The 26487-nt window shown below is 38.2% G+C and overlaps 1 protein-coding gene across 2 annotated transcripts in view; it reads right to left on the bottom strand.

The window, feature by feature from the left end:
* Positions 1 to 26487, bottom strand: part of YES1 (YES proto-oncogene 1, Src family tyrosine kinase) — a 44053-nt gene that overhangs the window by 11448 nt on the left and 6118 nt on the right. For both annotated transcript variants that reach the window (XM_088527245.1, XM_088527246.1), the window contains exon 2: positions 3683 to 3955. In XM_088527245.1, coding sequence (XP_088383371.1) covers positions 3683 to 3947 — 265 coding nt within the window. In that variant the 5' untranslated portion in view covers positions 3948 to 3955. The remainder of the gene's footprint in view (positions 1 to 3682; positions 3956 to 26487) is intronic.

Here is a 26487-nt window from a genome sequence, read left to right on the forward strand (position 1 = left end):
GCTGTATGACACATACAAGGCAACAATAACTGCGTACCATAACTAACAGAAATTTAAAATAGAAAAAAATGCTCATGAACAATTCAGAAAGACTTCCCAAAATCTAGAAAGGTTGTTTCACAGTCAGTGGGAGTTTAGGAAGCTTAATGATAGACCAAGCAGAAAAAAAAAAATTCAAGAGTATAATATGATGTTTCTAACATGCATATATATGTACATAGACACACATGGAAGACCACCTACAGAAATATACTATTTCTATTTTTAGATGTTACAATTAACATGACAGACAGTGCAATGGATATGCAATGGGTATTTTCTACTTCTGATGTTACTATTTTACTATGGATAATTTCTGTCAGAGAAGTTCCAAGTCATTTAAATACTTTCATTTGATTAAAAGTCTTCCTGTGATCTCACTACCTCAGCAGGACAAACCTGGAAATGATTTACAGTTCATCTAGGAAAAACAGAAAAACAAAATGTCCTCGTGAGATGTTCAGAGTAGGTTTAACACGTGATTTACATATCAAAACTAGTTAGAATATCACCCAGAAGTTAACTCCTAATCTAAGTCAAAAATTAACAGTTATACAATTTCCCTGTGTGTCATTGCATTATTATTTTGATGACACAAGGCTGCTGTATGCAGAAAAAAATGTGGGATAATATTCCATATTCATATAAACAGAAACCAAATGTTTAGGGAAATAAACCACCTCCACAGAACTCTTCAGCAGATGAAGAAAATCAATACTCTGAAATCACAATATTACTTGTTTATAAAGCAATGGGAGACTCCACTTCAGAATAAAACTCCCTATATCTAGAAAGATATTAATTCAACATTGGAACAAGACAGATATTAATTCTCCTAAACAACACTAGTAAAAAAAAAAAAAAAAAATGGAACAATGGATTCAGATATAATCCATGAAATAAAAGCTATAATTTGTGCACTTTTAATTCTTTAAGAACACCAAAAAGGCTCGTACATAATCCTTGTGAAGTTTTGTTTCGATTTCAACATTTTGGCTAATAAAATCTCTTTTATTTACACTCACAAGTTTATGTACATTCACAATCTCTTTTATTTACATTCACACAGCAAAAAAAACAATAGAAAGACTTCAGGACAACAGCACCACAGAGTATTTCAAACAGATACATTTCAAATGCTCCTCAAAGGCTCTCACCACTGTCATATCTGTGGCTCATTCCAAGGTGATCCAGTATTTAATGCTGCTTATGGATCTAGCATGCCACTTCAAGGCTATCCTTTGATTAGGGGATAATTTTCTTCTAATCTATACGTGGTTTTGTAGAAAGCAGCAAACTTTCCTGCTCAGCATGAGGATGAAAGCCTTACAGCTAGGAAGCCTTATGGAAAGGAAGAATAATGATGGCCACTTTTTCTGTTTTCATTTTCAATAATACTCTATGAGTTCAAAGTGTTTGATGACTGAGAATGTATAACATAGCGGCAATGTATCTTACACAGATCTCTCCTCTTTTTCTGCTCTAACAGAATAAAGATGGCCCAGCTCTCTCCAACCGTACAGCTACAGGCTATGATGACAACCCTATCATCCTTCTATCAGGCCTCACTGATGGACTGGTTTAAGTACTACTGACACTTACGTCCTTCTGCTTGACAAGCCCATCTATTCTCTCTCTTCCTAAGCAAAAGGCCACGGAACAGGATCTACTATTTTATTTGTCATGGTTACTGGAGGCTTATCTCTGCACAAAGACGGCTGTGGTGCGCATGATGCCTCTGTAAACAAATTATGCATCAAGATTTATTCTGGTCTGGTTCATAATACAACAAAACAGGCAAGCCTGGAAGACCCAGTTCACTGTCATGAGCTGTATGACACCTACCTGCAGCTTTGATGACTTACAACTAGACAAAATCTGTTGTTTTATTTATTCACACAAAAAAAAGGCATCTAAAAATTGGAACTACATTTACCCAAAATTGCTGGTGATTTATTTTATATTTGGGAAAAAAAAAAAAAAGGAAAAGGTGCGAGGAAGGGGGGGACGGGACTGATTTTGCAAAGTAATGAGAAATGATTACGTAGGCAGCATCATTTTTACCAGATTGTAAAATGATGGAGGCATTTACCCAAATCAACCCAAATCCACACTGATGAATTCAAGATTACCTTCCCATGAGAAATCTCTCTTGTTGGTCCTGGTCCAAGATACATAGCATGCTTAACACTAACTAGCACAGGGACAGGCAAAAGAACCTCCTTTCTGGTCTCTGCAGCAAAACATTTATGTTATTTGGGGGTGACATTCCTGGCATCAGGTGATGCTCAGGAGTGCTCAAATTCTGATGCGAGCAAAGAGTCAGATCTGGTAGAAGGACATGCACTGAGGCCCTTGGTGGAGATGAAGACTTCTTTAAGCACACCAAAGTTTACTTACTAGTGATAATGAATTAGAAGAAATGCTGCTATTATTTCATTCCTGCATATGTTATTCCAAAACTAGGATTCAGAGTTGGCTTAAAAAAACTGAGACAAGATAGATGCTCATTTTAATTATCTGGTTTTTAATGGATTCCCATAAGGGGATAGGAGGTGATCATTATCTGACCATCACATTTGGTTTCCAGAACTGCTTAATGTCAGGGCCATCAGGGTTTTCATGGATCTCAAATTTCTTGTGTTTTGAAGCTTTTAAATGCCACAGTAACTAAGCAAACATTTAAGCACTGTAGTTGTGCTAACATTAGAGTTTTGTGGGGAAACTAAAAATAGACTAACAAAGAATTATTTACATTATTTTGTGAAATGGCTGTGCAAAGTTCCTATATAAAATAGTTTTCCTCTCAAAACAACAACAACAACAAACACTGAAACTAAATGAACACAAAAAAAAAGCTCACTACTGAGATTAGCCATGGGCACAAAATCACTTTTTTTAAATTAAGTTTTAAAATTTTTATATGAAAGGGGAGGAGGTCTACACCATGAAATGCGTATGTTATTGCTTTAAAATGCCGGACCTGCAGAGATTTATATCTCAGTTGAGAAGGTCTCTGCACATTGCATTTTTTTCATTTTAACATTTTTAGCTTTAGTTTACACATGACCAAAAGCATGAGATTTCTGCTTTTTAATTTTATACATATTGTTCATACAGTATTCAGCACATACCGAATATCCGTATTATCCTTATAAACAGATTCATTATTGGACTACCAGAAGTAACTTACAGCTAATCAAATAAGTTTGAAAATTAGTTTAAATTGTCAATTTCCTGAAATTTGAGATTCTTCTCATTTTGCATCTTTCTCCTGAAGCCTAAAGTCATTACTCCATGTGTGTCTCTTAACATCTTAGAATTTCTAACAGTTTTATCATTTATTCCCATTTCTGCATTTAACGTACGTTAAATTTCTCTGTGCTCTCATCTTAACACCCTCCCTATCACTGAATACAATAAAAAGCCAAACAAACAAACAAAAAACAGATACAAAACTCCCAACCCCCCACATGGCGGATATGGTCCAAACTATTATCCGAGCAGTTAAGACACTGAGAAACAGAAATCCCTTAAGAGCAACTTATTTTAAACATGTACTTTATTTCTGGATGGAAGTTATTGTTATTTCCTAAAGATGCATGTCAAGCTTACAGATAAAATAAAATGATGTAATACTCACCCGTTAAAGTACTAGGATATGAACTTGGCACAGCTGAAAATGAAGATGATGCTCCTCCAAAGGGTGTCATTCCTGAGGGTCCTCCAAAGGGAGTCATGGAAGGACTATGAAAATTCACTGTTGATCCCTTTATTGCCGGTGATTGTGTTGCTTGGCTTGAGTCTGATCCATAGTGGCTGGCATGGGTACTAACAGGTTCTGGAGTATTATCACTTCTGTACTGTATGGCTGGACCTTTGTCTTCTTTGCTTTTAATGCACCCCATGGTTGCTTCTGTGAAAGAAAAAGAGAAAAAAGTAAGTTCATCTTTATCTTGCATCCTCTTGACAGGTAACGCGAAGATACATAAAAAATTCTTTTAAATACTGATATATCACTGTAAAAAAAATAGCAATAAAAATGAGTTCCACTCCCAGGAATTGTTACTACATGTAGACAACATGTTCTGGAAGAGCTAGTAGCATGTTTGGATTATTCTTCATATAATTCCTTGGTGGGCTGCACATGATAAAAAGAAAAGGGAGACAGACAGACAACAAGCAAGGCACGAACCTGGGACACTGAAAACTTGTACAAAAAGGGAGACCGGAAAGATTAGGACTTTTGAGCAGAGGTAACAAATATGGAGTGATACGATATAGACAGTTATTGCAACAAAATAAGTGGGAAATTTCCGTTTTGTTTTTTTAAGCACCTGTGCAATGAGGTTCTGATCTCCTGATTATTATAGCAGATTATTACAACTAAGGATAGCTTTAAAGAAATAGACACGTTCTCACTCATTTTCCCTGCCTATACAGCTCACAACTGAACCTGTAATACTCACTGCTGTGGAACAGGACTAAGTACAAGAGTCTAAGCAAAATGACTAGATTAAAAAAAAATGACAAGAGTAACCATCCCATCCACAGTAGTTTAGAAATGGAACTGCAGCCTGACAGGTGACAATTTTCTAGCCTTAAGCGCTCAAGACTACCTCGAACTTCTACTACAGGCAGACTGTTCCTGTGGGAATAGCTGTTTACTGCAGGGATAGCTGGTACCTGGGGACAGCTCTCAGACAGGAGACCTGCCACAAACAATTTACTGCGGCTTAAGAAGTCCCCATCTGCCATTTGTCAGGTGGTGACAACTGATAGCAGCATCTTCCGACTTAACCCCACTGGGACACAAGGGATGGCAGAAACAGGAGTCCATATTAGATGCAATGCTAATCTCGCATGAAAACTCCTGTATTCCCGAAACAAAAATCTACTTTAACTCAAAAGCCCAGAAACTTCCACAAAAAGAGGAAACGGGTTGTTCTATATTTTTTACATGATTTGTTACAGAAACAGCAGCAATTTGAATGCATTTAAAATCCTTCTTTTTAAACTGCAATGGGTTTTACAGATTCTTAACTAACAATGTAGGACAAACAATTAGGAAAAGTCTCCCATTACATGCCCAATTATTTTTATTTTCCATTTCAACTCTCTCTTACCTTGTTGGCTAATAGAAACAAGCATCTGGAATAAAATAAAGCTTACTAAACAAATACTAATATACTCACACTGGGACAAAACATGGTTCTTAATATCTTCTGATTTCCTCTATCTAAACAACCATTAGAATATTAATGTTACTGTCTGAAATTTACTGACCACAAAGCTAAGAACACTCACCCAACACCTCCACCCCTGATGGTGCAAGGTGCTACAGACTGACAGTGGTGCAGAAATGAGCAGTGGTTTTGAACAAGAGGTTAACGGGATTTCAATCACCTTTGTGAAAACACATTTGCTAGCAGTACTGATGCAAGTCAATTTACTTGAGCAAGTGGACACAGTGCCCATGCTGCCGCACACACGCGTTTCAGGGTGCTTATAGCAAAATGTTACCATTGGTTTACTTTAACCAAAGGCAAGACCTGCCTGAAAACGTGAATTGTTTAAGGGAAATGCAGTCAACAGCCTCTTTCCCCTGCCTCTCCCCTTCCCTCCCACTTCATTGTTAACGTGATCTTGTAATCTTCATCCAGGCCTTGGAGATTAGCAACAGAGATTTAATCTGCACTTCAAGGACAAAGAAATAAACACACTAAAATCTAAAAGTCCTACTTCTACAACTGCATACTGACAAAAGTTATATTTTTTTTTAAAGGAAGTAAAACATTGCTTTTAAAAGTCAAAAAAAGAGATGGAAAATTCCTATAAAATACTGTGCATGCTTTCACAGGGAGGGTGTAGGGGAGTGAGAGAGGGGATGTCAGAAGCAAATGGAGAGCAGGATGCAAGGGAAAACTTGACCGGCCACAGTACAGAAAAGAAAAAGATTCATTAGGGTTTAGTCTTGCAATATATCACTGCATAAAGCACTTGCCTCCCCGCTAGCAGGCAGGTAGTACATAGTGTCAGATTTGGTTGTTCTAGTACTTCATTTGTTATTAAAAATTTACATTGCTGAAAAAGCTTACAACCAGTTTTGTCCCCCCTCCTAACGCTTTTTCTGAAGCACAGACCTCTTTTCAGAGGCAGAGATACCGATAAGAAGTTTCTGTTTGTTCTGTCCATCCATTCAAAGAAAGGTGGCCCAGGGTAAGCTATTCATGGCCCTCTGGTCCACTCCCATTACTTAAATCACTGTTTTAGCTCAGTCTGGCATCTGAAGGAGGCTAGTTCAGTAACCTGGGAGAATCTTGCTTGTTCTTTTAAAGGAGTACTATTCACCTCCTTCCGATTACTCTAAGAGGCAGCCACTACAGGAGGGTTTAGGGACCTACTTGAACTTTAGCCACAGGGTGACTTCTCCAAAAAGCCCATGTCAGATGTGTCTCAGCATACTACAAACACCTCAGACAACAAGGAGGGCCCCTTGAACCCTCTGCCAAACTGAGGGCTCCAAGAAAGTCAAAGCTGCCATCTTTTCTTTCCCGGCTCAGTTTCACAGCAGATTATTACAAAGGAAAAAACTCTACTCAGCAATGATCTCCGAGCGCGGCGGGTCAGGTCTTTGCTATTTTTTTTCCTGCTTTCGTTTCAATACAGATGTCCTAGCAACCAGAGAAAAAAGGCTTTTTCTCCAGAGCTACTGTATTCCAAGATAGCGAGCAACTGTTTACTAGGAGCGTCGGTGGCCATCTCTGCACCAGGGACAGGTGTTGCAAGGGTCTCTCATCCAGCAAATGTCCTTGTAAGGTCTAGTTTATGGTTGCTTAAGTTGACCATTTGCTGGTTTCCTGGAAAACAGAGTTCTCCAAGCACACCAAGGAAGCTCTCCTGTTGAAATGATGGAATACGCTAGATGTTTCTCTGATAAAGGGTATTTTACCTTGGACAATCTTTTACAGCTAGAATTCTCAGGGCAAAACAGCCTGATGATGCCTCAAAAAAGCTTAAACTACCTTTTCCCATAAAGGGAGTTGTACCATCCAGACTCTGAGGGCCAGAGCCTCTGAAATCCTGAAGACTAGAAGCTGGAAGGGGCTTGTTTCACCTCTGTTCTGTAAAAGACCCTTACAAAAACCACTACAAAAATCAAGAACGAGGAGTTTCTTCCTGGGGCCAGCTGGAGGTGTTCTTTTCATCTCTCCCTTTTATGATTCATCATGTCCTCATGAGTCCTCGGGAGACGTCTTCCAATTGTACTTCAGTGACAACCTCACGTAGCTCTATACGTGACCCAAGGACAGTCCCCCAAATTTTCTCTTTTCTACCTCTAGACTAACCCATTACTAAACCACATAAGAACCAAATGCAATAGGTAGAAGGGAAATATCAACAGAAGGGAAAAAAAGGGCATTTCTCTCCTCACTTCCTTTCAATTACTGAAAGTGATCATGCAATCAAAAACAGCACGTAATTCAATTTTTGCTATGAAGACTCAAATGAGCATGCCAAATCCTTCTTCAGAAGGATAAAGTGAAATTGTAAATATCCTATCGCATAAAAATCAAACTGCACTACATAGTAAAAAAAAAAAAAAAAAAAAAAAAACACCAACCAAACAACCCCTCCTCACCCCAACACACACATAAGAATGCCCTTGGAGGTTTACCAATTGCTAATGAAAACATAAAGAAGTTTCTACTGCTAATCCATCTGTACTTCACAGTACAGGGAAAAAAAAAAAGAAAGGCAAGAAAACAAGCCTTGTTTTACAGAAAGGTCCACTTATGTTTCAACCAGAGTCACGTTTTAAAGTCATTAAAATTTCATGCAGTAATGAAGACAGGATTTTTTCCATGAATTTCACTAATGGATCCATTAGCTAACAGCTGACCATTTGCTTAAACAAGTGCAGAGCTGATTTTGTATGTCACTGGAGACATGCAGCCTATACTTGCTTTTTGTACAGCTAGGCAAACAATGCAAAGCATTTGTCAAACAGGTGGCTTCAGATAGCAGTATTTAAGAGTCATTTGTTTAGACCTCATATAGACTGCAAGAGGGGAAGAAAAAGATAACACAAAGGAGACTAATGATCCTTTTTGCCATTACTATAATATCTGACTATTTCTGTTCACCTTTTAAGAACATCAATACTTTATTTTTTTTGTATGTAATCAACCATGCACAAAGGAAAATATACTGAAGAATAAGCAAAAGTGCTTTATGTTTTTACACACTATACACATTTTTAAATTTTGAGTTACTACGTGATGTAATTTATTTCTTACGAGCTGCTATAAGTTAGTTTGCTTATTTTACTAAGAACAACCCATGAAATTTCAAAGAATGATGTTCTAGTGGATTCAGTCTTTGCAATGAGCGGTAGCACTATGAGACCTCCGTGTCTATTGTTATGCAGTTAAAGTGCAGCTGACAGTGAACTTGGGATGAAACAAAGAGCAAAAAGGGAAGCTACAGAAGCATTAAAAAAAAAAAAAGGCACTGAAGCAGAATTTTGGTTATTATAATGTCAGTCTTTAGCACTCATCTAAAAGTGCTACCCAGAAAAACAAATATTAAACAGCACTATTACATCTCAGGTTAGCCATACACAAAAATATATTTAACACTAAAGAGACATCCTCCTTTACAACTGACTAATACAATTTGAAATTTTTGATTCTAATGTTTCTACAGACCAAATCCTGCTTTCAACATATTCAAAGAGCAAATCTGTGGCTGCTGTGATAATGCTTGATTTCATAGAAGCAGAACAAAACCCAGTTTGGCTGCTAATAATGCTATAGCTAGAAAAAACAGTGCAGCAAACAGAGGACATAGCACAAAAGAATTATAAAACTGCTTTTATATTTGAAATAACTTTGAAAGAGTTAAAAACTGTTGCAATTATTACATCTATTGTTCCAGCTCATGCTTTCAACAGAAATCAGATTAAAATTTGCATTAAATGAGGGTGACTGATCCTACTGGAAGAGGTAGTTACCTGGCTGAGAGGATTACTGTAATGACTGAACTCTGAAGGAATGCCAGATCTTGCAATACTACCTGGAAAAAATAAGGTCCTTCAGCCTTCCATGCCCTCCTGTGATTTCTTAACATTTTTTGCAATGAAACAAAGAAGCTGAACACTGGAAGTACACTTCTGAGCCTTGAACAGCTGAGACACGGAAGCACAATACCTATTTGGACACAATACCTATTAAAAAGAATGAGGAATTCCAATTCTCCATCCTGAATCTTCTCAGGCAAAGGTTTCTCTCAGAGAAATACCTACTCTTCTTCTTTTTTTTTTTTTTTTTCTTGGAGCTCCAGGTGGCAGGAGATAGGACCAGCTCCAGCAGGCAGGACACTGTGATATCCTAGTGAACAACAGGCCCTACCATCTTACTGCAAGCTCCTACAGGATGCTCCACTCTGGTTCCAGATGCAAAGAAAAAATTAACTGCTCCAGTACTAACTTTAACAAACAATATGAAATTATGGATCAAAGAAGCAAATTTGGGAGAGGTGAGCATTCGTTCCCCCTTCTCAGACACACTACTCTTTTTTGCCTAGGACCAAATACATAGAATCTCCTTTTACTCAGTATGTACTTGTACAGCTGCATCTATAGAGGTCTGCTTCTACTCTAAAGGCAAGCAAATGCCAAAGGAGCATTTTGCAGAAAAAGACTGTGTTCTGGATGACAGGCGATCTGTTCTGTAAAATATATGCTGTTATTGCTTGTAATATTCTATTTACAAGCACACTTTTTCCTAGGTTATCTCAAATATATCACATATTTCCCTGAATCAGATGTTGTATGCAAACACTACAAGAAAGGACGTCTTTTCCTACCAAACAATAATACCAAAATACCAAAAAGACAGATTAGAGGTAGAAGAAAGCAAGCATAGTGTCACTAAAGACTGATTTGGCATCCCTCTTTTCTAACCAAATAGATTCACCTGGCTCAGTACCCAGTCTTCAAGAGTGACCTTAGCCTCTAAAGCAGGAGTTCCTCCTTAATTGTGGGCCTGGGCTAGGATTTTGGAAACACATAAAGTTGGCTTTTTGAAGCCAACAGAGACTAGCAGCCAAAAGCTATGAAGAACACTGAGAACAGGACAAACACAGCCTGAATCTTTCCAAACCTCCAGTGATTTGCAGCTCAAAAATTCCAAAATCAGGTTGACACTAATCACTCACCTACATGTAAAAAGCTGTACAAGTATAAAATGATTTACGAATTTAAGCTAACACAGTTATGTTGATGTAACAGCTGCACAAGTATTTCCTTCTAGCATAAGTATGCCTTTATTTGAATGTATTTGTATACCTTTAAAGATTTAAACGGTGTAGTCTTCTGTTCTAGATAAGGTTTCTGATACCCACAGGAGACGTGTCACAGCTAAGACCTAGACAGAGATCCTCCAAGTATGACTGCAGTGGCCTGAAAGCATGGCTTTATCTTTCCCTCCTGTTGCTATTCTGAGCAATCTCTATTTCAGCTGCAGGCTGTCTACCTTGAGCAAGGTAACAGAGAGCAAGAAAGCAGGCAGATGCCAGGAGGAGGGGAGAAAAACAACAACAACCCCCACACCCCAACAATAACCATCCTTCCCTCCCTCACGCAAAAACCCAAACCAAAACCAACAAAACATACACAAAAACAAAACAAAAAACCTGCACTACAGCCTGGGTGGAGGTACCTGAGGAGGGCCTGAGGGAGCCGCTTCTAACTTTTGGGGTACAGCAGAGAAACACTCTAACTGATGCAAGGTTTAACTTAGATATTAAAAACCAACTAACGGCTAAGTATAACTTTGATTTTAAGACCATTTATGTTTTCAGGATCAATTCAATTTTTTTTTAGTGAAGTCTGCATATTTTCTGTGCTTAGAAAGTGAAAAATAATTAGTGCCTTTTTATACATCAAACAAAAAAACCCTGCCAAAAAGCTAAGGGAGATCATGTAAAATAATTACACAACACTGATGGATTAATTTTCTTCATTCCAACACCCGAGACTGCAAGGTAGAGATTAATGAAAATATCAGAATTGCAAAAGCAACCTTATGTGCTGAAAAACACAATAAATATACATAAGGCCATTTTTTTAAGAGTTATAATGTCTAGCCTTACAATTTCAAGCCACGGCCACACAAAGAAATTTTCTCTGACAAGAAAAGATACCACAGACAAAAATACTCAATATATGTCTAGACAGCATTATTGCTGCTCCATTGTCTAGAACATTTAAGTGTACAGTCAAAAAATAAAGGCAAGTAGAAAAGCACAATTCAGATTTCTTTCAGTTAGTATAAGAGCAGTTCATGCTTACTAATCCATAAATTATTAGAATTATCCCCCAAAATAAAAGCCTTATGTATACAAAAAGCCAGGTCAAAAGATTGTTTCAGATTACAATAACACGCGTGTCATAACTTGTCCAAGCTACCTAGTCTATTTGGAAAGGGTTTATGAGTTGATGTATAAATAGAAAGATTCTCTTTTCTCCGAATTCTATTGGGACATAACAAAAAGTATGTCTGGTACCACAGATGATTTTTATGCATTCAATTTTCAACCTTTCTATTAAAGCATTTTTTTTTCTGAAAAAGATGCCCCCAATGGCTATTTAAAGAGTGGTTTTTAAATAGTTTAAATTAAATAATTACTCTGTTCTGGCATAGTGAGAAGCAGGAAGACTGATTTCCCAAGGGATGCTTCTGTTAAAGTGAAGGGAAATTTACATGGAAGAACAATAATTTACAGCATTTTTGTTCAAAAGAAAGGTTCTGCAAAAATTTAAGAAGCATTTTTTTTTCTCCTCAAGTTCAGGAAGTGCACACTAAACACACAGACTAAAATTTGCAAGCTCACAAATTTTGGAATTCTGAAATCTATTTATAACTTCAAACTCATATGAATCCACAGGATTTTTTACATAGTAAAATCTTCTCAAGTGGGCCATACAGCTGAAGTGGCAATTTATTTTGGGACAAGAAAATAGAAGAATTCTGTGAAATATTTGTTTCAGTTACAGCTTCATGTGGTTCTTTGGCCATTTCATTTGGAAACGAAGAGTCAGAGCAACTTAAAACGTGAACCAAAAAAAAAAAGGATCGTGCATTAAACATTTGTCCCATCTACCCAAGTTAGATCACAGGAACACTCTAGCAAATCACATGGAACTTGGACTTAATTAATTTGGTGTGTTTGACACAAAGTTACTTGGCATTTGCACATACCTGCTTTGCAGAGAATGAGTCTTCACAGCTAGTTTGCCAAGTCACCCTAAGTGCATCTCCCTATACGCTGAAGCTATTTTATCCTATGTGATTAGTATATTAACAAAAATCAGTAATTATTTAAATCCAATTACTGTATTTAAAATTTAAATTTTTGTATTTAAAGTATTTAAATTCAATTTCAGCTCTGCAGGGAAAGACCTGGGCGTCGTGGTGGACAAGACGTTGCCCATGAGGCAGCAGTGTGCCCTCGTGGCCAAGAAGGCCAATGAGATCCTGGGGTGCATTAAGAAGAGCATCTCCAGCAGGTCGAGGGAGGTGATCCTGCCCCTCTACTCAGCCCTGGTGAGGCCGCATCTGGAGCATTGTGTCCAGTTCTGGGCTCCACAGTACAAGAGGGATGTGGAGCTGCTGGAGAGAGTCCAGCACAGGGCTACAAGGATGATCAGGGGCCTGGAACATCTGCCCTACGAGGAGAGGCTGAGGGAGCTGGGCCTGTTCAGCCTGGAGAAAAGAAGGCTGAGAGGAGACCTGATCAGTGTCTATAAGTACCTCAAGGGAGGGAGTGAGGAGGATGGTGCTGGCCTCTCTTCACTGGTGGCCACCGACAGAACTAGAGGGAATGGCCACAAACTGAAGCACCAAAAGTTCCACAGGAACTTAAGGAAACATTTTTTAACAGTGAGGGTGACAGAGCCCTGGAACAGGCTGCCCAGAGAAGTTGTGGAGTCTCCTTCTCTGGATCTTCAAAACCCGCTTGGACGCAGTCCTGTGCCACGTGCTCTAGGTGTCCCTGCGTGTGCAGGGGGGTTGGACTAGATGATCTCTAGAGGTCCCTTCCAACCTTAAGGATTCTATGATACTGACAAAATGTTGCAACTCATTCTCTCAAACGCAATAGCCCCAGATCTCCTAAAGCAATTACTTCTCTTCAGGACAACAGGAATTTCAGGAAGCCAGCTGGAAAACATCAACCTTTTTTTACTAAAACAAAAAGTAATAGTATGTATAAACAATTACGACCATGCCAGTACACTGTTCTTCCTGATTCAATAGCTTATTTGTCTTTGTTCATAAAACAAGCGAAAAGTACAATTAAATTGTAAAGAAATACAAACTTAAAAAATGCAAGATGACACTACTAAATAATGCCCTTATTGAATAGGAAGAACTGGATTGTGTTTTAACTAAACAAGAATTATTATCCCTAATTGCTATCATTACTGCTGTTCTATTGCTTGCTATACTCAGAGTTACAATAGTGTTCATAGACAAGAAGACCAGAAGAAATTATCATAATTAGCCAGTCAAGCTTCTTGTACAGAAGTCAAAAGACCTCCCTAAATTAATTTATCTCATTACGCTTCTGAAAGCGGACACATGCTCAAATTCATTAATTTTAAAATTAAGTGTTAAGGAAGGTGCATCCACACTAGATAAATCCTAAATTTTAAACACTGTACCCATTAAAAACAAATGCCTCGTGTGTCAGCTGAATTTAGTTCCAACATTCAGCCACCTTTGCCTTAGGCTCGAAAGTCGCCTGTCACCTTCAAGTTTCTTTACAAGCACATCTCTCTCCAACCTTCCCTTTGGTAAGACTTTACTAGACTCCTGTCACTCACAAATCTCATCTCCTCTAAATCCTCTCATTTTTTCCAGTGTCTCCTTGGCAATAGTGACCATAGGATGTGGATACAACATGTCACGAAAGGAGTATTTCTTAATCCTTTCTTGAGATTCTCTCCTTTGAAGGCACCCAGAGATTTAATTAGATCATTTGACTGTAGTCCTTACTTTAACTCCTTACAATTCTTAGGTCTTTCAATCACAGCTCTAGAACATCAAATCCCTCACCCCTAAAGCAGAGGCCATGTTCTTCTTGCTATAAGTCGGATATTATATTTTGTTGTATTAATTCAACCACAGGCTCTCAACCAATCCAGATTACTCCACTCACAGAACTGTGATACAACTTCGGAAAAAGAGAAAAAACTATCGTCAGCTGAAAACGCTGTCAATGCGATGACATGTTAAGAGTGCAGTCCTACTACGCTACTGAGGGCTTCCTGAGCAAAACGCCAATCCTCCACTGTCCCATCCACAACCTCTCCTGCAAGCATCTAGCACTACAATTTGCAGCACAACGTAGCAGTAACCTCCATCTTTTATTAAAGAAGTTTTGTTCTGAGTGCAGGCAAGCAATTTGTGAACCAGCCAACATTACCAAAAAGTCTTAATTTTCTTTATCTTCAAAAGCAAGATGCCATTTTCCCTCATGCTCCTGTTGATTCATTTGTCAAAGGACACAAAATACTCAATTCTTTCCAACTCCAGACTAGCAATTAGAGTGGCATGTATGGGTGTACCAAGCCTGCAATGATGGTATGTAATGGAAAACCACAGTGTTCACCTCTCATTTCTTCTTGCTTTTCTTTCACACAGATCTGATTTTTTGACTGCCATTCAAAGTTGATGAAAGAGTTATTAAAAGCATTCCAGAAAGACAATATTGAAGAAAGACGACAAACCTCTCCTGAGAGGCACAAAAGACTCTTGGGTGTTCTTATTCGACGCAGCGAAACACAGGGGAATCAACTCAGCATTTCCTATTATGAGGAGGTTTATTAAAGTACAACTCAAACAACACTGAAGTCTTTGGACATCCGCTAGAGATATGTTAACGATTAAATCGGTGTTGCTTACTAACCAAAAGGCTTTCCCTCTATTTTGGCATTTTGCCGCTCGCATGACTCACTGCCACACAGGCAGCACATAAAACACTGTGAGTAGCTATTCTCCAAAGTGTGTAAAGTGAACACAACTGACAGTTTTGCCAAGCAGGAAACAGGAATAGATGAGAGAACTGCGGAGAAGTACTACAGTAACAACTGCAGTGCTCCAGGCTCTCAGAAAACAAAAGGAGAAAAGGATCAAAAAGAGTATTAGTAACCAATGGACTAAGACAAGATCAGCAGAAAATAGTTTTATTTTGAGGTGAGTATTCGTTGAGTAGGCAAATACTGTTAATCTACAATAAAGCAGATTAAAGCCTACCACAAATCGATTTATTTATCTATAGGTTCAGATAGTGCTTTTAAATGAGTAAGCAAAACACATTGGCCACTTTGTGTTCTCAATCATTCTGTTATCTTGTTTCCAGGAGTACAGAATTTCTACTGCAAGACTCAGGCTAAATAACTAACTACAGTTTTGTAGCAAATGTTCTTGTTTCTAACTGGTACAGCAGAGCTTTTAGCAATACTCGTTTAGCTGCAAGATTATTATGAGAGGGAGGGATGATTTTCATTTTAGTTAATTTTTCAAGGTATAAGCACTAGAGGGTGGTGTAAAATGTCAGAAATTCAGCAGTACAATGCACGTCAAACAACTTAGTCTTCAATAACATCCGGAAGTAACATAAATTTCGGTCACAGGTCATAAAGATGTACATTATTAAGCAACAATGGGTAAAACAACAAATTAATGACGTTTAGGGAGAACTAACACTGTCTAAAACATTCTTGCCAAAACAACAGGACTCCCGTCTTCAAACAAAAGCAGCATGCCTAAGAGCTGAAACATGTACCTTGCCGCAGGTATGAGAAACTCCAACTCAAAAACTTCACTAAAGCCTCCAAAAATGATTAGAAACACAACTAAAACACAGGCATTCTAAATAAATCTGTTCTAATCATGCTTCCAAAAAAACAAAGGGAAGAAAACGTTTTTCCACCTCTTTTTTGGGGGGGGGGGGGGTGGGGGAGGAACAGGAGGAAAGGAAGGGCAGAGGGAGGGTGAAAGTTTGGGGGGTTTTCTCCCCCTCTTTTGAAGTCCTTTTACATGGCTTTCTTACTCATGTGAATTTTCCAGGACTTGTTAAGCTAGGGGTTTACAAGCACTTCAAAATTCACTCAAGCTTAAGCAGGGAGCTGTTTAATAAAGGGTTTGCTATCTGAAAGAGGATGAAGTTAGAAGTGTTCCCTATCCAGCAGAAATGAGATTTTTGTACTAAGCCCCAAATCTCTCTCAACTTCAAATTAAGGAATTTGACCTCCCCATCAGTTTTAAATCCTTTATCTTCCTAAACGTCATCTTTCAATAAGAACCCATGCCATACTATCATCCAACAGGTTAGCCTTAAGAATCAATTTTCCGTTTCTTTAAACATCATCATCTTTTAGACTAAACACTAAATGAAACTGTCGAAAAACAAGTTCTGTTGTTTGAAGCAATTCATGGACTGCTGTGTGCCACAATCCAGGGCTCGGCATAAAGAACCACAACATCGAGATAACCCTGAGACTGAGCAGAACAAGTGCAGTAAACGCCTGCACGTTCGGCCCCCAGGGGAGGGCTGGCAGAGTTCACTGGTAACTGCTCTAACGACTGGTAAAATCGCACAGGACAACCCCACATACACTGTAAAAAAGAACAAGAATTCAGAAAAGCAGTCCTGCTTGGAAGAGACAACAAGAAATAGCATGTTATCCTTCACGTTTAGACCAAATAAGTGCTTGTAATTTCACAAATTGGGAATCCGACAAGGTCTGAGCAAAGGCCTTGTCTGCAACAAGTGAAGACCTTTGCAATTGCTTCTTTACTCTCTCTCTCTTTCTCTCGCTCTCTCTCTCTCTTTGCAGCATGAAGGTACATTTTCTAGGAATGTCTGGTAAATTTTATTTAACAAATGCTCTTGGTAGTGCACTTATCTGTTCCCCTATCTTCCCATCATGTGTTATAGCTATGGCTCCCGTTCTTTTGCTCTTTTGCAAGAAAAATAAAAACTACTTTACATTTTTACTGGCAGATGGATGGAGTCTGCACAAAATCAGTATTGCATCCAGTTCCTCCCTGTTATGAACCACTGTATCCTACCTGATCCCTTCAGTTTCAAGTTTCCAATCAGTATTTTCCTCTAAGCTTATAGTTAGGAACTCCTCTTCTATATGTACCCTTTCCCTGCACCCCAATCTGCATCTGGCGCCTTCAATTTCGTAAAAAGCAATGCAACTGTTTGAAGAATACAGGTTTTTCTGATACACAAAACAGCCTGAGGTTTAGGAGGCTCCTTCTTTGGAGATGCTGAAGATACCCACCTGGATATGACTCTGTGCCACGTGCTCTAGGTGACCCTGCGTGTGCAGGGGGGTTGGACTGGATGATCTCTAGAGGTCCCTTCCAACCTCAACCATTCTGTGATTCTGTTTTTAATATTTTCTTCTCCAAAGCTACTTTTCTAGACTGTTCAGGCTGGTATGAGAAACTAGGAACAGCTCCCTCTAATGCAGTAAAACTTGATAGGAACACAGTAGTCTCTGCTATGTAACTGAACACAAATACAACGAATGGGAAAGAAAAAAATGGAAGTGGTACATGGCAATGGGATTGTCATAACTCCTTATCTCTGATTCATGTATTGGGATAGAGTCTGATGGCAAGACCTGATCAGGATAGCCAAGAAGATAAAGTTGCCGCAAATTAAGATAGGGAAAAAAAAAGACAAACACAGAATTCCCTGAAGAAAATAAGTGGAAAAGAGAACATCAGATTGTTGCTGAAAGGAATGCAGACCTGTAAAACAAACAAACAAAGAGGCGGCAGGGGGGGATGGATTTAGTTTTCAAGCAGGGCAGAGCAAGAGAGTGAGGCACAGCACACCAGGTACTTAAAAAGGATACTGTCCACTCAAGTGTCAGCTCCGCACAAGCAGAAACGCAGACTAAGGAAGGCACCTGCACGGCCTAATCTTAGGTGCTCAACACTGCGAGGCCGCTCTGCTGCGGACAGACTTGCTGTGCAGTCACTGGGAAGACACAGGCCCCTTCACAGCACGATAAAGGCCTAAAGGACTTTCCCCATCCCCATCTCTGTCATTTGACAGGACGTTTACAGCAGGAAGATAATGATGTCATATGCCCTGCTCTTCTCATCACGCTAGTCTATCCAAAACACAAACAAACCAAAAAATCAAACCAGCTGGCTACTGTTCAGACAGCCACACCCTGAGCTAGACGACTAAAACCAGGCAGTGCGGATAAGGCCCAACCTGCTAAATTTCAAACTGGGCATAAGCAGAGCAGCTTCATGCATTACAAAATACAAAACAGGCTATGGGCTGCTGATATTAAATTTCTGAGAACTATTTCATAGGAGAAAACAAAAAGCTTCTGCTCATTTGCCACCCCAGTCAAGTTGGGGTCCTCTTAAATAACTCCTTAGTTTAATCCAATGATATTTAAATTCAGGAATGGACTTCAGGTGGAATTCATCTCCCAAATTTAGATATATCTATCTCAGGATGAGATGAATCATGCTGTAAAAGTGCTTGTTTCTCTCTACTGACTATTAAGGGAGCCTACAGAGCTAGCTCAGATACAGACAGCTAGAGCTGGCATTCACCAGCCTACCTCCTGGTAACTAATGCTGATGTTGGAGCTGCACAGCACGCCTGACGCTCTTCTTACATTACTGAATCATCAAAAAATTAGGCTAGGAAACTTATTTCAAGAAAGTGAGAAGCAGCACTATCCTAAATTAGCATCTGGAATTAGTTTAAATTATTTATAAATATTAGCAGGCTCTATCTGACCTTCACACAAGGTGTGGGTTAAGAGTTTTGCTCATGGAAAAATGAGCACCTATGTCAAATAAAAAGCCCATCCATCTGACATTTTGTAAAGATTGTAACACATACTGACTATGAAGGGAATTATTTTAAAATAATGCAACCATATACAGGAAGCTATTTACAATTCTGTATCTTCATAAAACTATATGTAACTGTTTCAACACACAATATTAAGACTAGCAATTGCCTAAACTCACCCTAAGTTTTAGGAGCGTTTCTATTAAAAATGAGGATTTAGGAATCAAAATCTAAACCAGTGATGTGTTATATAGTGAAGAAATATTATTATATCAAAATAGCAGGATTTGTGCAGCTGTCATCCTAACAAAAGCTTTATTAATCAGCAGTATCTTCTTTCAGACAGTGAGAATGCAGTATTGCCATCCAACACAAAATATGTACTCTTTTAATATTACCCTTCCCATTAACAAGTACAGAGGTCTCTTATTCATACCATCATAAAGAAGTATATTTTTTCATGAATAAAATGGTCACACAGAACACAGAGACACATGGGGTTTGTATGTCTGTGGGAGGGGAGAGCACTACAAGACACCATAAAGCAGGCCTGGGGAGAACAGGAATATTCAGTGTAGGAGAGCCCAGAGCACCCATTTGTTTGGGCAGCACCCACTCAAAAGCACCTCTTTCCTAAAACACCTCTCCCTAATGGGCAAGGGGTACGTGAGAGAGGATTCTGTGAAGTAAGTGTAAAAAATAACACCAAAAGCACTTGCAGCAAAGGCATGGCCGTACTGGACAAGACCAAAGGTTCACCCAAAGCAACGTCAAAAGCAATAACCAGCAATAATTAACAGCAAATACCCAGTGAAGAGTGTAACAGCACAGATACTCAGAGATGCTTCTCCAGAATATCTCCTGGGCCTCCAACAACCTGCAGCAGCAGGATTTCCTGAACAAGAAGCTGGTCTTTGCATTTGATGACTTTGCTTCGAATCGGCAGTTTCTCTTCGCACTGATGTAAATATTTGGCCTCCTTAAAAGCCTAAGGCAAGAAATTCTATAGCTTAATTACATGTTGTTTTCAGAACCACCTCCTTTCGTCTGCTTTCAATTCACCAGCTGTTAGTTTCATTAGATACCCCTTAGTGTGTGTGTACTAAAAAAGGCAGCAAATAAGCATTCCCTATTTATGCTTCTTTGCTACTGCTCCATTTACAGAATTCTGCCATACCACTCCTCTCAGGCACCATTTCCAGCCTAAGGAATTTACCCCCTTCCTCTTCCAGAAATCGCTTCATGACTTTAGCTACATCCGTTTTCCCTTAAAAACTTCAACTATGTTCTTTTTAAGACAAAGATGGAGATGGAAGCAGGTGGCGGGGGGAAGAACTACAAAAAAATCAAAGATGATTTTGTTTTGACAGTAAAATTCTCATAGCTCCCCAACAGTTTCTAAGCCTTGGTTGTTTTTTGATCTCAATGCTGAGGGGTAATGGTCAGCTTCGATACCATCTTTTGGGATGTGAAGGTAAGCCTTGCTCCTTCCTTCCCCCAAACACACCATTTAAGCTATGTATGGGGAATTGCATTTGCCATTTTGACACGCAGTCACTGAGCAACATTCAAGTTCTTGTGCAAGGCGACAGTCTGGCCTTGTCTCTACTACCTATTAGTAAATTTTCTCCTACATCCTTTATGAACTTGAATGCGTCCCATGAGCAGAACCCTGAAAACTGTTGCTAGCCACCTCTCTCTATGCTATTACTCCAACTCGCCATTTCTTATATGTTAGCGCATTATTTATGCACATAACATCCTTACCCCCAGCATAAGATTACTTCGCTTCTGGAAGGTTCTTTGGGGATGACCCTTGTAAATGCTTTTTGGCAATTCAAGTAAACTATTTTTTAGGTCTTTCTTACCCACATGCTTCCTGATGTCTTCAAACAACTCCAATGGGTTTGCAAAATATGACATTCCTTTATAACAGGCTTTTGACTCTTCCCGAGTATATCATGTCTATCCCTGTTGTTCATCAATTCTAGTTGACAATGCTGCACACCAGTGAAAAAAAATCCGGACAACAAGAATTCTTCATTATTATTTTTATTGATTTACTTGGTAAAGATGTCAGGCTTAATGATTTGTAATTCCCAAGTTCTCTCCTGAAGCCTTTTCTTAAAGATTGGCATCATAAAGGCTACGACATTACAGATCACACACAAATGAATCTACATTCTAACTACAGTACTGCTTTCCTGTCAACACAATAATGATCCTTCGGTTGTTTTTCTTCCACTTTGGAACACTCTGCTTTTTCTAAAATATAAATGCAAGCCTCTTTAAAGACAGAATCATGAGAAGATGCATTTTTTTTCATTTTCCTTAGCACACTAAAGCAGCATATTTGAGAAGGACCACACACGATAAAGGCTTACTTTAAGAATAATACTACAACCCTTAGCTGTATCAAGAGAACTCTCTTCACAAATGATAGTTTGTAGATAGCCTGACTCAAAAGAGTCCAGCTCTGTTTTCTTTACTCTCCCCCATCAGGTGTTTATGCACAAGGACAAAACAGGTCTGTCCGGAGTCTTTCCTTCTCTGGGCTGAACAGCCCCAGCCTTCTCAACCTCCCCTCATATGTGAGATGCTCCAAGCTCATCCTCATCTCCCCAGACCTTCGCTGGACAAGCTCTTCTTTGAGGCCTCCCTGGTGCTGAGTGGAGGGGAAGAATCATCTCCCTCCACCTGCTGGCAGGGTTGGGTCAGAAAGACACAACCCAGGAGCCTGGTGACTTTCTTCCTCTTTTCTTCTATCTAAATATTTTCCTTTCAGGCCCATAAAAACATGCTAACTCATTCATAGCTGCACACCTACTAAGTGGGAGGTCCTTAAAACAACTAACGATCTCATGCCATTGCTTAACAGAGTATTTATTCCAGCCAGACACTGAAGTAACAATGCTGCTTTTTTTCCTTCCCACAAGCTCATCTAAATTTGTAGTAATGTTGTTGCAGCTGTAATGGCCTGGTGATCACAGAGCAACAAGGAAAATATCCCCTCCTTTTTAAAAACACATCCTGCTTAATTCCTGTATTTTGTCAGGCTCTACACAGAATTAGTCCCATTTCTCAGATTACCTGCCTCCCTGAAACTGAGACAGCAGTAATTTTAAGGAGCATCTTCTTCATGCATTTCTTTGCCTATCTTTTTTGATATTCTCTCTTCCCTTGAGACAGCAGTTAAGATGACATATCATACCTTAACTGTACTAAAAATAATGCCTGTGCTCACATCACTGCTTGAATGGAGAGGGTTTGGTACTGTGCGTTCTTTCTTCTCTGATCTACATACCTAGAATGCAGACGTCTTTGCAAACTCCATAAATAAATAAATAAATGAAATGTTGGTAACAGATACAATGCAGTTTTCCTAAACTCCCTCTGGTCCCAGGCATTTCCAGTTAATGGATAATCCAATTACTGCTTCACTAAACATCAGTTCAGCACGGAGAGTCCTACAGTAATGGCAGGCTACAGTTGTGGTTTTACACTGTATTATACGTTTAAGTGCTTCAAACACATGCTGTGGCACTAAACGGAACTGGAAGAGCAGATTACAACCTGAATCCTCCATTCTCTCACCAATTTAGTGATGTACTGCCAAAATAAATAAATAAAAAAAAAATAAAAGCAATGTTGTATATTTGGCCAGAACACATCTACTATGCTCTGTTGGACCAAGGACGTCTGTCTAACAATAGTTTTAAGGATATTAGTACTCTCTGCAGTGAAGCGGTTTACTAAAATATTATAAACAAATTTGGACATACTCCCAGTTGGATTATAACAATTTTCAGGCAGCTGAAACCTTGGGCCAACACTGGTTGACAGCATCCATTTAAGAACGCTTTCACACTTGCGCAAAGTTAAATCAACTTGGCACCCTCTCTGGTAGCCAATTGTCTCCTTAAAGCATGAGCTCTATTCATTCCATTGAATTGCTGCATTAAGGGGACAGTTGGCTGGCATGGAGAGGATTGGGCTGACTGACAATATGCTTTAGTCACAGAGAAGTTGCAGCAAGAGTTCCTAAAAACCTGAAAGCAAGGAGAGGTTGAACAGAGGCGGCTAGTGGAAGACGATAAAAGCACAGGATGTTTCTGAGCAGAAGCTGGTATTTCAGTAAACTTCCTAACTATGACTAATCTGAAAATCATTCCTGTGTCCTGTTTTGTAAATTTAGTACCTCAAATATTTCACAGAATTTTGTTTTACTTCTTAACCCCACACCACCTAAATACTGCAGTATTTAGAGGTTTTAGAGGTTTAAAGAGTATTAGAAGTATTCTAGAGTTTTTAAGAGCGTTTTAGAGGTATTTAGCGTATTTAGATTTAGAGGTTTTATTTTTTCCATAGCTACACATTTTTGGATTTTTGTCAGAGAGTTCTGTGAACCTGCATTCTTCTCATTGATGAGATTTTATTTTGCGTGTAAAATATTATTAAAGACACTCAACCTGAACACTATTTAAGTACTCATTCAAAAATTATTTTAAGAAGATCATAGCGTTTCAGACCTTTTTCCCTTTGTGAAACGTCAAATGGTGCAAAAAAAGACATACTGTGTTCAGTCAAAATAATCACAGAAGCTGTTGAATTCACGATCCCAGTAGTTATCAGAAGCTCTGAAGGAAGCTCAGTACATATAAATTGTGCAAAAATGGCAAGACTGTATTACATAATCAATTACTATATTTTAGTTCACCTTTCAAATACTATTTTTAAATCTTTTATGCATATAATATAAATATCGCTGTGCAAAGCACAATAAAAGTAGCCAAAGAAATTACTGTCTATCACAGAAGTCAGTAGAATTGGTTTGCATGCTCACTGGCAAGTATACAGGGTAAAACACTATCCAACATTTGGTTGGAATTAATTTCAGTCTTCCTACCTTAGCCAGACTATAACAAACCACTCGCAAGACAAGCCTACTTTTGCTGCTATATGAAATTGATATAGAGAAAACCCTTGTAGAGCATATCAAATCTCTTTCAACTATATATATGTAGAACTATTTCAGCTGAATTTGCTAGTAGTTTAGAAAACATTTTTCTGATAATTTTTGTCACATATGCAAAAAAGTCATGAGTATAGTTTTCAGGCACTGAAAGAGATTAATACCATAAAAAAATTGTACACGAAAATAAGAGACATGCTGAACTAACTGCTTAATGAAGTGAATTAACATAATCACAAGAAGGAAAACTTCTTTGATTCAGCTGCTAAATTAACCTATCTGTTTGATATAATAGGTCCAATTTCATTGCCAGCAGAGGCAGGCAACACTTCTTTGTCCTCATTTTATACTCCAATGAAGTCTACTTCAATAGAGTTGCCTCCACTTATCCCCAGAGAACAACGTGGTCCTTTTGTGTAACGCTAATCCTGCTCCTCCTGAAGTCAAGAGGAATTTTGCACTTGACTTCAGTGTGAAAAAGGATCAGGTTCTAGAATAGTAAAGCTAAAATATCTATGAATAAGAACAGATTCAGATTTTTTTTCACTTCCTAACTAGCTGAAGAAGTATACAAAGGATTTGATGAAACAAAAAAAAAAAGAGAGAGAGAGAAAAAACTCTAATTGCTATTTCAGTTAAAGCATATGAAAAGTTGTTGTACAATTGCTTAAAAATGAAATTAATTCCACTGAAATACTCCCACTATAAAATTTTACCATTTAATACATGTCTGTCCTTCCAGTTTCAAAGGAACTGAGAGGAGAATTTGATGATTCCCCAAGTCTAGAAATATAATTTAAAAGAAGCAACAGTTTAATCGCATGGTCTCAAAGCAGCGGGAACTATGCAGCAATAACATTTTAAAAACTTTTCAAATTTCCATGAGCATATTTAGGATCCTTAAGAGTGCCTCAGACTGTGAACAGTTCACTGTATCCAAAGCTTTGGCAGAATTAGTCAGGTTACATTGTAAGCCTCGAGATGATTCAGACAGCTAATCTGTTGGTTACCTGAATATACTAAATAAAATGCTAGAAGTGATATTTACTTCTAAGTATTTATGTAACAGTAAAATAGATCTGTCCAGACAAATTTAGTCACATACTAACTGACTATGTAACACGCTATAATGGAAAGTTATTCTAGAGTTTTCATTTTAATATTTAAAGTAGTTCTTAATGGATAAACCTAAACTTATTATGATGATGATTTATATATAATTCAAAAATTACTAAAACTATGTCAGCTGCCAGAATTTTAAATATATTCAAACCACCAAACTGGCAGAAGTCACTCATATGCACCCAGCACCAGAAATTGATATGCAAAATACCTGAAGTAGCAACTTATTCTTCCCAGACTAATTTTGTTTAAATATTAGTGCAGTAGAATCTGAGAAACATATTAAGAGGTTAAAAGAAGCAGGGGAGATCAGACTCTTGGAAAAAAAGCAAAAGTTTCAAGTATGAAATTTCTTCATTCTAAAAATCTTGGAAGCTTTGGTAACCAAAATAATTAAGCAATTAAAGCTAATATTTCCTTATGAAAACCAATCGGGAATTTTTAAGTTAAAAACATGTCTGCTTTTAGATGTATCTCTTTCTATATCGTTACCTGAAAGCCAATGTATTATTAAATTGTATTGTAAAATACAATGTTTACATGAATATTGATCAAAATTTCCATTCAAATCTCATTAAATATAAACTAGGAAGACAAAAAAATCTAGTAAATAAATTAGTCTTTCATTGCTTTAGTAATTCTATATAGCTTAAAATAATAATTCAGACACTTTATTATTACTACACTAAACAATGCATGCAGTGCATTCTTGCCATATTTAACTTGCTACAAAGAAAGAATCAAGCAGAGGTGTCCACACTAAGAACAGTCTACCCTTTCCCCTCTTTCTGTTTAGGTGCAGACAATATGACCATACCAGAACTATTATGACCATTAATTACCCTTTCAATAAATATTTCACAACATCAGAATTAACTCAAATCTCTCCCTCTTTCTGTTTTCAGGACCTAACCACTCTACTAATCCAACCTCTCCAAGCTTACTGAGGTGAAATGACACTTTAGCAAAGCCTCTAAATATTACCTGCCTCAGAAACCAAAATGCACATTTACATTCTATGATACTACTGCTGGGAGGAAACCCGAACACTTTCTCTAAAAGTGTGTTAAGATGCAGTCTCACATGTGTTTGGGGCCTCATAACACTCCAAAAATAAATCTGCAGCTCTAAAGGAACACAGATTATTTCAACTGAACTACTTGGACTAAACCAACCACAAATACTAAGGCTATATTCTAGTGAAAACACTGAAAAGTTAAAACATTCTGCTGGTATCTTCTCTTCTTAGTTCAAGGAGCTATGGCAAAGGGACACTATATACTAACTACTATGGCCATATGCTTTCCTTATCTCAATCTTGCTTACTCCTAACCAGAATTTAAAGGTCACATCTCTAAAGAACTTGAAGATGGTTATTAGGTTTAGGGCAGATTTTTGACTTTTTTTTCTTTTAAATTCTACAAAATTATTAACTCCAA

Source organism: Tinamus guttatus, unplaced genomic scaffold (assembly GCF_059628265.1).
Source record: "Tinamus guttatus ecotype Peru unplaced genomic scaffold, ASM5962826v1 Tinamus_guttatus_pri_ptg000271l, whole genome shotgun sequence".
Classification (NCBI taxonomy): domain Eukaryota; kingdom Metazoa; phylum Chordata; class Aves; order Tinamiformes; family Tinamidae; genus Tinamus; species Tinamus guttatus.